At 57.6% G+C, this 11,643-nt stretch overlaps 1 protein-coding gene across 1 annotated transcript; it reads right to left on the bottom strand.

The window, feature by feature from the left end:
* Positions 1–2,607: 2,607 nt before the first annotated feature.
* On the bottom strand, positions 2,608–5,526 carry ACTG1 (actin gamma 1). The gene is made up of 5 exons (XM_070390195.1): positions 5,369–5,526; positions 4,581–4,949; positions 3,862–4,300; positions 3,573–3,754; positions 2,608–3,484 (listed from the first exon to the last, which is right to left on the bottom strand). The coding sequence occupies exons 2-5, from the start codon at positions 4,941–4,943 to the stop codon at positions 3,341–3,343; spliced, it is 1,128 nt and encodes a 375-aa protein (XP_070246296.1). The 5' UTR covers positions 4,944–4,949; positions 5,369–5,526; the 3' UTR covers positions 2,608–3,340.
* Positions 5,527–11,643: the final 6,117 nt, after the last annotated feature.

Genomic DNA, 11,643 nt, shown 5'->3' with positions numbered 1-11,643 from the left:
GCTCACGTGCCTCTCGGGAGGAACACCCCATGGAGAGCTCTCCAGGGCTGAAGTTTGGTGCCTCTAACCAGAAAAGGGTCCTGGGAAGCCACAATCTCCAAGTCATCAGAGGCTAGTCTTTCCAGTGTGAATCCTTGCAACTCCCTCCTTGAAACACTCTCTGTCCTCTACCCAAATACTGACAATTCCTGATAAAAGGGCCTCGAACTTGAAGTTGCATCCAACAAACACAACATCCACCTCTTGCCGGGGGATGCTAATTTTGAGTCGGCGTCATCACTGACCGCCCACCAGGCACGTGGATGGGCTCCTCACGCCGCAGGAAGGCTGGGCACCCATGAACCTCCTGCGTCACTCGCTGTCCTCCACCTGTCTCAGCATCAGGACACCAGGGGCCCTGGAGAAGAAGAGCCTCTCAAGGGTTCAGCTCACAGATTTCCTCAGGACATGTGTTTCTCTGAGGAGGCAGCCCTTCCAGAAGCTTCCATTCATTAAGCTAATTGGCATTAAGACATCAGTCTTTGAGGTTTTCTTGCCTTCCCTAAGTGGCCCATCTGAATGTTTTTCTCTCATCTGTGGTCCTTCCGTGGTCTGGAGATACATACATATATATATATATATATATTTTTTTTTTAAATTAGCCTTTATGTCTTTTTAAATATTTGGCTGCATCAGGTCTTAACTGTGGCTTGCAGGTTCAGTAGCTTCGTGGCATGTGTGACCTTAGTTCCCAGACCGGGATCAAACCCACGTCCCCTGTATTGGCCTGCAGATCTGTGGTCTGCAGATTTATCCCATTTTCCACTTCAAAGATGCTGCATCCCAAAGATGCTGCTGGCTTTGTTAATGATGTTCTCCCTTGAAGAGCTCCTTCTTTCTGTAGAAGTGGGCAGAGCTGGGACTTGCCTGGCACTCCAGTGGTCAAGAATCTGCCTTCCAGTGGAGGGGATGCGGGTTCAATCCCTGGCCAGGGAACAAAGATCCCACATGCCAAGGGGTAGCTAAGACCATGCACCGCAACTAGAGAGAGATGCCCATGTGACACAACTAAATCCCCATGCAGCCCAAAAAAAGAGAGACAGAAGTGACCAGAGCTGTCCACCTCTTGCTTTGTTTTGAGCAAATTGTGTCCAAAGTCATAGTGGCTAGTCCATCTTTTCCTCCAGCTTCCTCTCCCGTGCATTTTGCTGTATTCTGTAGGCAGAGCTGACAAAGGTGAGATTTTCCACACAGGCTGGAGGGGGGCCTCCCTCTGGTGTGAAGTCTCTTTTCACAGATGGCACCCTGCTGAGCTCTCCAACAGGTCCAGCCAACGGCACCAGAGGCCAGGCTTCCCCACATGCTCCTTCCTCCAGTGGGTACAGTGATTGGGTTTGACATCCATTAACTGTCCCCAGAATGCCACGAAGCAAGGCCAGTGTCTTCTGTGCTGCAGAAATCTTGCTATACCCAAGAGCAGAAGGGCAGGCTGCCATGTGCCCCTTCCATGCATGGGGATGGTGGCTGGCCTCCACGTGGAGCAGGCACTGTTCTCGTTTGCAGAGGGGACAGAGACCCAGAGTAGAGGGCCATGCTCACTGGACCCAATGCAAGGAAGGGTTTATGGAGCTGGGATTGTGGTCACCCAGGCAGCCACCTTTCTCCTCCCAGTTCCTAAAGGTGTTCTCTCCTCCCTGCTCACCTGAGTCCGGTCTATCCTGTTCCCTGAATCCAATCAGGCTTCAAATCAGATTTTCCTGTTCTGAAAGTGGAATGCTGCCCAAGGCAAAGTAGTCATTTCTGACCCATCACTCTGTGTTCCATGAGTGGTCACGGCGTGCTGTGAGCAAGCAGACAGGAGCAAAGCAGTTGGAGGTCTGGGCTTGGCAGGGTCCACATTTTGTTCCCAAGAGACTCCCCATCTCCTTCAGTTATTTGTTCTTAGGGCCCCTGGCTCCTGACCCAGTCTAACAAGGCCTCCCTCCCCTGGACCTGGAAGCCCCACCCCAACCACAAGGTTAAACTAGAAAGCACTACCAGCCCCCGCAGGTGAAACTTGCTTCCCAACAGCTGAGGAATGCAATCTCGATACCTAAACCGTGTTCTTCCATACCCTTAAAAGCTTTTTCAATCTAGTGAAGTTTAGGTCTGACCCAACCTGCCAAATTTGAAAACCTGAAATAGCTGTGGAAGACTCTGCCTGCCCTTAGGGAAAGCTTTGGGGCTGGAGCCTGAGTCAAGTTCCCCCTACCAGGTGACCCTTATCAGCAGACTGAAGGTTCCACAGCTCATCAATCCGGCTCTCATCAACCCCATGGTTGCTTCACTGACCAGAGTGCACCGCCACCCGCCCACTACCTGTGTGCTGAGAAAGCCACGCCCTTTGTGCTTCTATGGCAGCACATCTTTATGCCAAAGACACCAAGTGTAAGATGCCACCCTCCTCCCAGCCCCCTTGGGGGTTAGTCCCACTCAAGCTTTCCTTTTCCCTGGAAGCTCAACCTGACGCAGACTCTAGATGCTCACGGGACCTCTGTTCACCTCTGGTTTTGGAGAAATCAGTTTCTGTTGCCTAATTTGACACCCGCACACAGCCCACCGCTCCCCACTGATGAACACAGGCACCGATCGGTTTACTGCAGCACTTTTATTTCCTCACAATGACGCGTTGCTGGGGCCTAATGTTCTCACATGACAGTAGAAAATCAAAGTCTGTTGTCATCTCTTAAAAGAATTGAGAATTGCGTACAAAAACCTTACATAAATTAAAAGGATGAATAAATTTACAGGTGTGAATGCAAACTGTTTCCAACTCAAGGCAAGTAACCAGAACAGTGCTCTGGTGGGAAATCTTCAGTAAGAAAGGAAAGCAGGTCCTACGGCTTGGACCTTCCCAACCCCGTGTAAGACCGGCCAAGACAGAAATGACAACTGTTTCAGGACTCTTGCCAGCCTCTAGAGAAATCCTGGAATAGGCAGCTCTGACACATTAATACCCTGCACAGACTGAGAGACTCACAGTCTCCCAGATTCTTATCAAGCCATTGGATTTCTCTTCCATAAACATTCTCACCTCAGCTCGAGGTGAGAGAGCCGCATATAACTAGGGGTTTAAATCAAAGATATGCACAGGGTATTAAACATATACCAAGGTAAGAGTTAACTTGAATACAAGGTCAAAATCAGCAACAAGTTCTACAATCCAGTGCTGATATCAGATACAAGCTTCAAGGACAAATTTCTTTTCAAAGGCTTATTCCAGTTTCATGAGGCTAGCATGAGGTGTATACATTTGCCACGGCAAATTTATACTTCTGAATTAACTCATGCAGCAAATGCTACGCATCTGCTCGCAGTCCATTTAGAAGCATTTGCGGTGGACAATGGAGGGGCCAGACTCGTCATACTCCTGCTTGCTGATCCACATCTGCTGGAAGGTGGACAGGGAGGCCAGGATGGAGCCTCCGATCCACACCGAGTACTTGCGCTCGGGAGGAGCAATGATCTGAAACGACAAGAATGGGGCTTTAGCAGGTAGCACCATCTTAGCCGCAAGGCCCCTGGGCCCAAGGCCACAGCCGCCTCTGCCTCACCTTGATCTTCATCGTGCTTGGAGCCAGAGCGGTGATCTCCTTCTGCATCCTGTCAGCGATGCCAGGGTACATGGTGGTCCCACCAGACAGCACTGTGTTGGCATACAGGTCCTTTCGGATGTCCACGTCACACTTCATGATGGAGTTGAAGGTGGTCTCATGGATGCCACAGGACTCCATACCTAAGGGACAAAACTCACCCTCAGAAATTGCACGTTCAAGGTGAAAAGCACCTTGACCCTCGGCAGCCTCAGAGGGAGGTCACTCATGCTGCCCGCCAGACACCTACCCAGGAAGGACGGCTGGAAGAGCGCCTCGGGACACCGGAACCGCTCATTGCCAATGGTGATCACCTGACCATCGGGCAGCTCATAGCTCTTCTCCAAGGAGGAGGAGGATGCAGCAGTAGCCATCTCCTGCTCGAAGTCCAGGGCGACGTAGCAGAGCTTCTCCTTGATGTCACGCACAATTTCCCGCTCGGCTGTGGTGGTAAAGCTGTAACCACGTTCCGTGAGGATCTTCATGAGGTAGTCTGTCAGGTCCCGGCCAGCCAGGTCCAGACGCAGGATGGCGTGGGGGAGGGCGTACCCCTCGTAGATGGGCACCGTGTGGGTGACCCCGTCCCCAGAGTCCATGACAATGCCAGTGGTGCGGCCAGAGGCGTACAGAGACAGCACAGCCTGGATGGCCACATACATGGCAGGAGTGTTGAACGTCTCGAACATGATCTGCAGGAGACAAAAGGCTTCTTTACTCAAAGGAAGGGACTCAGGGCCACCCCATGCTCTCACACCATGCCAGCATGCCACAAATGTGATGTGTGGAGAAAAGAAAAGGAAGCAAGCAGAAACACAAATAAGAAACCTTGAGACTTCAGGAAGGAAATGCCAGGAGAAGAACAGAACCCTGGAAATATTGAAAGAAATACTTGAATTTCAGAAAACAAAACTGAACATGAAATGACTAGCGAAATAGGTGAAATGGCTCAACCCACCCGGCTGTGCTTACCTGGGTCATCTTCTCACGGTTGGCCTTGGGGTTCAGAGGGGCCTCCGTCAGCAGCACGGGGTGCTCCTCGGGGGCCACACGCAGCTCGTTGTAGAAGGTGTGGTGCCAGATCTTCTCCATGTCGTCCCAGTTGGTGACGATGCCGTGCTCGATGGGGTACTTAAGGGTCAGGATGCCACGCTTGCTCTGGGCCTCGTCGCCCACGTAGCTGTCCTTCTGCCCCATGCCCACCATGACGCCCTGGTGTCGGGGACGCCCAACGATGGACGGGAACACGGCCCGGGGGGCGTCATCCCCAGCAAAGCCAGCTTTGCACATGCCAGAACCATTGTCGATGACGAGGGCGGCAATTTCTTCTTCCATGGCGATCTATTCAAAGATGAGACCAACTCAGGCGCGCCCTGACGCTCAGAGAACGGCCCCGGCAATGGCCCTCCCCGCGAGGCGTTCCACCTCCCCCCGACCCGGCTGCAGAGTAACCGCCTGGAACCGGAGCCGGCTTTTATGTAACGCCCCCTCCCACGTCGTTCCGCGGAAAGAAGACTGGGGGCTCTCAATACTGCCGCCCGGACTCGCCCTGCCCCCTCCCCCAGCAGCACACCCGCTGCGCCCTCCGCGAACCAGCTGGGGCGCGTCCCAGCCCACTTACCCCACCCCGCCCCACACGACCACCCTTTGTTCCCGGGGTCGAGGTGGCCAGGCCTCTAGGGCCGGGAGTAGAAAGAGGAACTGCGAAGGGGTGCGAGGGCCCGGATACCCGGACAGGCCGCCTAGGCCTGGTCGCTTACCGATGGAGGAGACGGGCCGCGGGGTGCGGAAGAGCGAGCAAAGAAGCGCGGGAGGACACGGAACACGAGCCGGCTGCGGCGAGTGAGACCGTCCGCGGCCTCCCCCGCCGGTATTTAAGCGAAGCGGGGCGCGCGCGCGGACCGGCGGCGCGCGCGGCCCCAGAACATGTCCATATATGGCGATCTTTCCGAACGCCGGGCGCCCATTGGCCCGCCCGAGAGGGGCACGTGGGGCCCCGCGCCCGGTCCCGCCCCCCGCCCGCACCGCCCCCAACCGCCCCGCCCGCGCTGCCCCCGGGCGCCCGAGACCCCCAGAATGGGACCCCGCGCTGACCGGCGCGCGGGTGGGATGGGTGGGCGCCCCCGGGGGGCTGCAGGGGTGGTCGCATAGGAGGCCGGGAGCTGACCTGGGGGCCCCGCCCCGGGACTGTCGCGCGCCGTGGGGGAGGGCCCGGCTGCACCCCGAAACTGCCTGGCCCGGGGCTGGGCGGCACCCGGAGCAGGGTGTGTACCCGCGGCCTGGCCGCGCCGGTGGGCTTTCCTCCCCGCGCCCCCTTTAATCTTCCCCTAGTCTCTGCAGGCCATCAAGGGGGGGTTCCCGGCACCGGGCTGGGGGAGGGGAGGGTAGTGGTCCCGGGAGGGTGGTGGTCCCGGCCGGCCTCCCTTGCGGCACTGTGGGCCCGGTGTTCCAAGGCGGTCCTGGGGAGCCGTGACCTCGACCCTGTCTGGATGGGAAGGAGCCGCTTTTCCCCCACCGCAGCCAGGATCGCGTAGGCCTCAGCGTCGGAGTTGGGGCACCGTGGTCCCTGACTGTACAGAGACTGGCCCGATTCTACCACACCCAACGCATCCTGCCCCTCAAACCGCAGGCCCGATTGTCCCCAGGCGGGGGCTCCACTCTGGGTTTGGGGTCACCCCGTCCCCTCTGGGGAGGGGCTGGAGCTTTGTTTCATTTTAATGACCTTTGAGCGTTGTAGGGAAACTGAGGCAGGGAAGAAGTCTTGACTGCCTAAACGGTCAACTCCTCCTCTAAACTTGAAGGTGGCACCCTCTCTTCTGTTTAAGTTGTGTGTGTGTGTGTGTCTGTGCGTGCGTACAGTCGGTCACTTGTGTCCCACTGTTGGACCCTGCTGCCCTGGGGCTGTGGTTTTCCCGGGTCCAGGGCGCGCCCTTTCTCCCAGGAGCTGGCATTGAAGACTTGTCACCTCTGGCAGGGTCCTGATGACCCCCTCTGCCCGCCAGTATTTGGGTTATGTCCAGAGGGAACTAGGTATCATGGTTTCCTTGGACTTGTAAGCTTCAGGATTGCTCAGTAATGAATGAAAACATCACGGGAGACATAGGGAAGAGCAGTGGCCAAAGAGGGATGGCAATGGTGCCAGGCAGAGTGAGTCTGGGGACTCGTCCAATGTCCAGGTGCTCTGGCTGGCATCTGATGGGGGGCGGGGCCGAGCGCCCCAAAGAGCTGGGCAAGGTCTGGTGTCTAGCTGATGTCCATATCTACCTTTGCGCTAGGCAGGTAAAGCAGGTGCCCAGCTCACCTGCGGACTGCAGTCACCCAGATGCCAAAGCCATACCTGTGGCCACCCTTGCTGCCAGGCCTAGCTGGGTTCCCGACTCCCAAGACTTTGCAAGGGCACAGGGCAAGGCTGCTGTCCATCAGGTGTGTGCTCCACCCAAGGGAGAACCTGGGGCTGTCTCCCTCCAGAAAAACCCACCCTTACAGGCGCCCCTGGGCACAACCACGGGGCCTTCAATCCCCAGGTGGGGGAGTGTGTGAAGATGACTGCAGTACTTGGCGGGAGGGGGGGGGTCCCAAGATGTCACACATGGCAAGTGGGAAGTTTCCAGTATCGTCCAAGGCGTCGCGCCCAGTGTCCGCCTACCCGCATTCCACTCAGGCTCTCTCGTCTGCGGGGGCCTCCCCTCCCCGGACTCCAGTTCCCTCCGGCACTCCTTTGTCTGGTGCGCCCGGGCTGCTTCGTAGGACAGATGGGGAGGGGGCGGAGGCCGTTGAAACTCTGTCCCCTTCCCCACCCCACCCCCCGCTGCCATCTTCCCCACTTTGCAAGGGCGCTGGATGCACAAGTCAAGGAGTCGTGGGGGGAAGTGGGACCCGGCCTGGGTTCCCGGGGGCTCCCACCCTAGGCAGCCAGACCCCCACCCGCAGGGCCGGCCAGCGGCGGAGGGGCAGGGGCACTCTCAGCCGGCCTGGCGCGGGGTGGGATGAGCTGGGGGAGCAGCTTCCACTTCCGCGGCTGTGTCACCCGGCGCGGGGCGGGGGGGGGGGTCAAGGTGCGGCCGCAGGTGCGCAGGTGGGGGGCGGCGGCGCGCAGTGCGGCCATATTTGGCCATTTCGGCGCCGCCGGAGCCCCGCCCGCCGCCCGGGAGGCCGCAGCCCGGGCAGCCCTGTCCCCGCCCGCCGCCGGCCCTGAGTCACCGGCCTGGCGGGGGGCGGAAGTAACGGACTAGGGGCTCTGGGCGCGCTCCTCGCCTTATTTAGTCAAGGAGGCCGCGGATTGGCCGGCGAGACAAAGGGGCGGTGGCGGGCGGCCGGGGCGGGGGCAAGGAGGCCCCGGCTGCCTTCGAGAGGACGGGGCGGGGAGGGGGGGGCACGCCGCCGCCGCTCCCACCCTGTCCGCGGGTCCGGGAGACCCCGCCGCCCCGCGTCACACCCGGCCGCGAGAGCGAAGGGTGGGGTGCGCGTGTCCCCAGAGGTCAGGTGGCGCGGGCGGGGATGGGGGGTGGGGAAGCGAAGCTGGAGGTTTGGCTAGGGTGTGGAGGGGGCGACCCCTCGCCTGGGAAGCACCCCCACCCGGAACCAGCAGTAAGTGGATGCTGCGGGTCCAGGGACCGAGCCCCACAAAGAGAGAGACCTCCAAACCCTGCGCAGGGGGCTTGGGGAACGCCGCATTCTGTGCTGTGATTTTTCTGTTTTGCAACTGGCAGTGTGAGGCCTCGCCCAAGGTCATCTCAGGGCTGTGCTAATGGAAGCACAAGGCCGCCCCTCCTCCCTCAAGATGGAGGGGCCCAGGAATCCCTTGGGAGGGGACCGCACGAATGTGGCAGCCCCTGGCTCGGGTGAGCAGGGAGGCCCTGGGAGGAGCGAGAGACGGCAGCTGCACTTCTGCCCAGAAGCGGGTGTGTCCTTCCATCGTGAGGATGGAGGGTGGTCAGAGAAATGATGTGATTTTTTTTTTTTTTTTTTTAATTCGGTGCTGGGTTTGGTGGATTTATCGTGTGCTTGCTGCGTCTCGTTTCATCTTGCGGCCATATAACGGCAGAGAAGACACTGGTGCAGGGAGGTGGCATCCCCTTGCAAGGAAGTGTGGCCTGACTGACTTAGCCCCAGGCCTCCCCAGCCCTGGGGCACTGCCAGGCAACCCCAGCTCAGGGTCTTTCTTTATTTTTCCCTCTGACAGCCACACCAGCCTGTCAGTCTCCCAGCTCCAGCCTCCAGGGATCCTTTGCAGGATCCAGGGTCATCTCTGCACCTGGTAGCCTGACCTGCAGCCCATCACCCCATCCCTGCCTCCCGCCTCTCATCATCTCCCACTAGCCAGTTACTTGCCAGGCAGGCAGCCTAGGGACTTGGTAATGAGTCCCCCTTTCTGCTTTTGCCTCTGCCACTCCACCTGCCAGGAATGCCTTTCTTTCCCCTCCCCCCAAACGCAACGTGGGATTCTGAGTTGGATCCTCGAACAGGAAGGGAAAAAAGACAGTAGTGGAAGAACCGGTGAAATCTGAGCCAAGTCTGAAGTTTAATGAATTAAGTACCAGTCAATTTCAGTACGACAGCCGTACCATGACTTGTGTAAGATGTTAACGTTAGGGGAAACCAGGCGGAAAGTCTGCAGAAATACTAATACTGACTTTGGGGCGTTTGTGTCAGTCTAAAATTATCTCATAAAAGGACTTAATTTTTAAAATGCCAAGGAGGATTTTCCTGGTGGTCCAGTGGTTAAGACTCTGTGCTTCCACTGAAGGGGGCACAAGTTCAATCCCTGGACAGGACATGTAGGGAAGTTCTGTGTGCCACAGTATGGCAAAAAAAAAAAAAAAAAATCCAAGGAAAACCACAAAGTTTCCCTACCCTCAGCTCACTGTCGTATTCTCCTGGGCTTGTGGGTCAAACGCAAGATGACTGTTCTATCACATAAGGCCTTCTCCAGGGTGCTGGGCTGGCTCCCACGGCGGCAGGCACAGCCCCTGGAGTGGTTCTGTCTGTTTGGAACAAGGGTCCCCAAACTGCCCTGGTAAACAAAGTCAGGTTCTGCTGGCTTGGCCTGCCTACCTCTAAGTTTCAGATCAATAAACAGAGTCAGACCACATACTTCTGTCTCTGGTCTAGGTGTCTAGAGGGATTTGTTCTGCTGGCACTTTATAGACAGGCACGCAAAGTCCAGCTGTCCCAAGGCACCCCAGGAGCCTGGGGCTGCAGCCCCAAGCCCTGTGGAGCCTCCATGGTGGCCAAATGCTTGGGTACTCAGGCGTTGGTGAATTTTCAGGTGCTGTATGCTCATCCCTGCCATTTGTCCTGTGCCAGGATGCACTGGGCCAGGCCTCTTCATGTGTCATCCAGTCATTGCTGCATGAGGCAGGTAAACAGGGTCACAGGGTGTACCCCCCCATGAAGTTAGGGGGTCAGGTACACAGAGATACCCAGGCCAGAGCTTCACTGCTCTGGCAGTGGAGAGCTCCAGGTATCTTTTAGACAGGCCCCACTGGAGTTTCTGGAAGCTTCCCATCTCACTATGATGCAATGGGAACCGAGGGGGCCCTTGGAAGAGTACTGGGCTGGGAGTCAGGACCTGAGTTCTGGGTCTCAATTTCTGTAAAGAAGATGGGCCAGTGATGTGAGTGATGTTTGACCCACCAGAGGCTCTGAGCCTGGTGGCCCTCCTGCACTGGACATAGGTGTGGGGACAGGATGCCCCTGGATGGCCCAGTGAACTTTCCCCAAGCCTCACTACTGAGGTTTTCCAGACCTCTGGCCTCGATGTCCCCAGGCATTCAGTTTTCTTTGATGAGTAAGAGGTACTCAGTCAGCACCTCCACGTGTCAGACCTGAGATTCTCTGGAGCAGCAGTCTCCGCACTCTGCTTCCAACGGCGCATCCCCAGGCCTCACTGACCTGGGCCTCCGGGGCCAGTGACAGCGCTCTCTACACCACTGAGCAGCCTGCTGGCCTGGCACAGAGGCCCAGAAGTGGTCACAGTCTGCTTTTCACCTTTGCTTGCACACATGCCAAGAGCACACTTTGCCCACCCGTGTGGACCCTGCTCTCTTTGGTTAGGGCTTATCATGTGTGCACAGTTCTTACTCTTGGTGAGCTGTGTCCAGAGATTGCCAAAAGGAACCAAGGATTATACCCAGAATTCTGGGCTTCCAGCTGCTTCATGATAGCCCTACCTCAGCATGTGGCTAAAGACAGAAACCCGGGTGCCTGCCAGACCATAGCACTCTGCACATCCTGGTCCTGTGTCTGTCCAGTCCAGCTGCCAGCCTTCTGCTTCCCTCCAATTAATGCTACAAACCCATCACCCTGCCCCCCTTGCCACCCACTGCCTTGAAATAGAAATTCAGCCCCTTACCCTGTTGCTGGGGGCTCTCATGGCAAGCTCTGATTGACCCCTCCACCCCCTCACCTCACACACCTCCCACTCACAGCCCTCCAGCCCAGGACCAGCATCTGCCCAGAAAGATTTTCCCATTGGCTGCTGCCTCTGCAGGCCTCCAGGTCATCCCCTGGCGTTGGGACAAGTCCCCACCTCCCACCTGAATGCTTGTTATTCAGTTTGTCCCTGCCCTTGGCCCCAGAGTGTGGTTCTTCTGAGGCAAGGTGCAGCTGGTGTCCCCTTATACTTGGGAGGGAAGAAGGAATAGAGGTAGAGGGTTTCCAGACAGCCCTGCCAGAGGGAAGGGCCTTCCCTGAGAGTCAGAAGAGGGACAGGGGAGCGGCTGCTCAGAATATGACTCTAGAGCTGAGAGGGAAAGGAGACCCACCCAAGGCCTGACTATCCCCAGGAACCCTCATCCAGTAATGCAGCTGGTAGGCGCATGGGGCTGTCGGCAACAAGGGTGGGGCCCACCTCCTGCACCTCTCGTTCTGGCCCCAGGCTGCGGGGGGCTCGCCCAGCCAGCCGAATTCTCTTGAGTTGGACTAGGTCAGGACTGTCGCGACAGGTGTCCCCACCCCCGGGACACCTGGCGCCACACGTAAGACGGGGAGGCGGATCAGGGCAAAACACAGGGAGGAGGCCGCTGCTCTGATG

This window comes from Bos mutus, chromosome 19 (assembly GCF_027580195.1).
Source record: "Bos mutus isolate GX-2022 chromosome 19, NWIPB_WYAK_1.1, whole genome shotgun sequence".
In the NCBI taxonomy this organism is placed as follows: domain Eukaryota; kingdom Metazoa; phylum Chordata; class Mammalia; order Artiodactyla; family Bovidae; genus Bos; species Bos mutus.
Note: the sequence above shows the minus strand (reverse complement) of the source record. Positions and strands in the feature narration are given on the sequence as shown.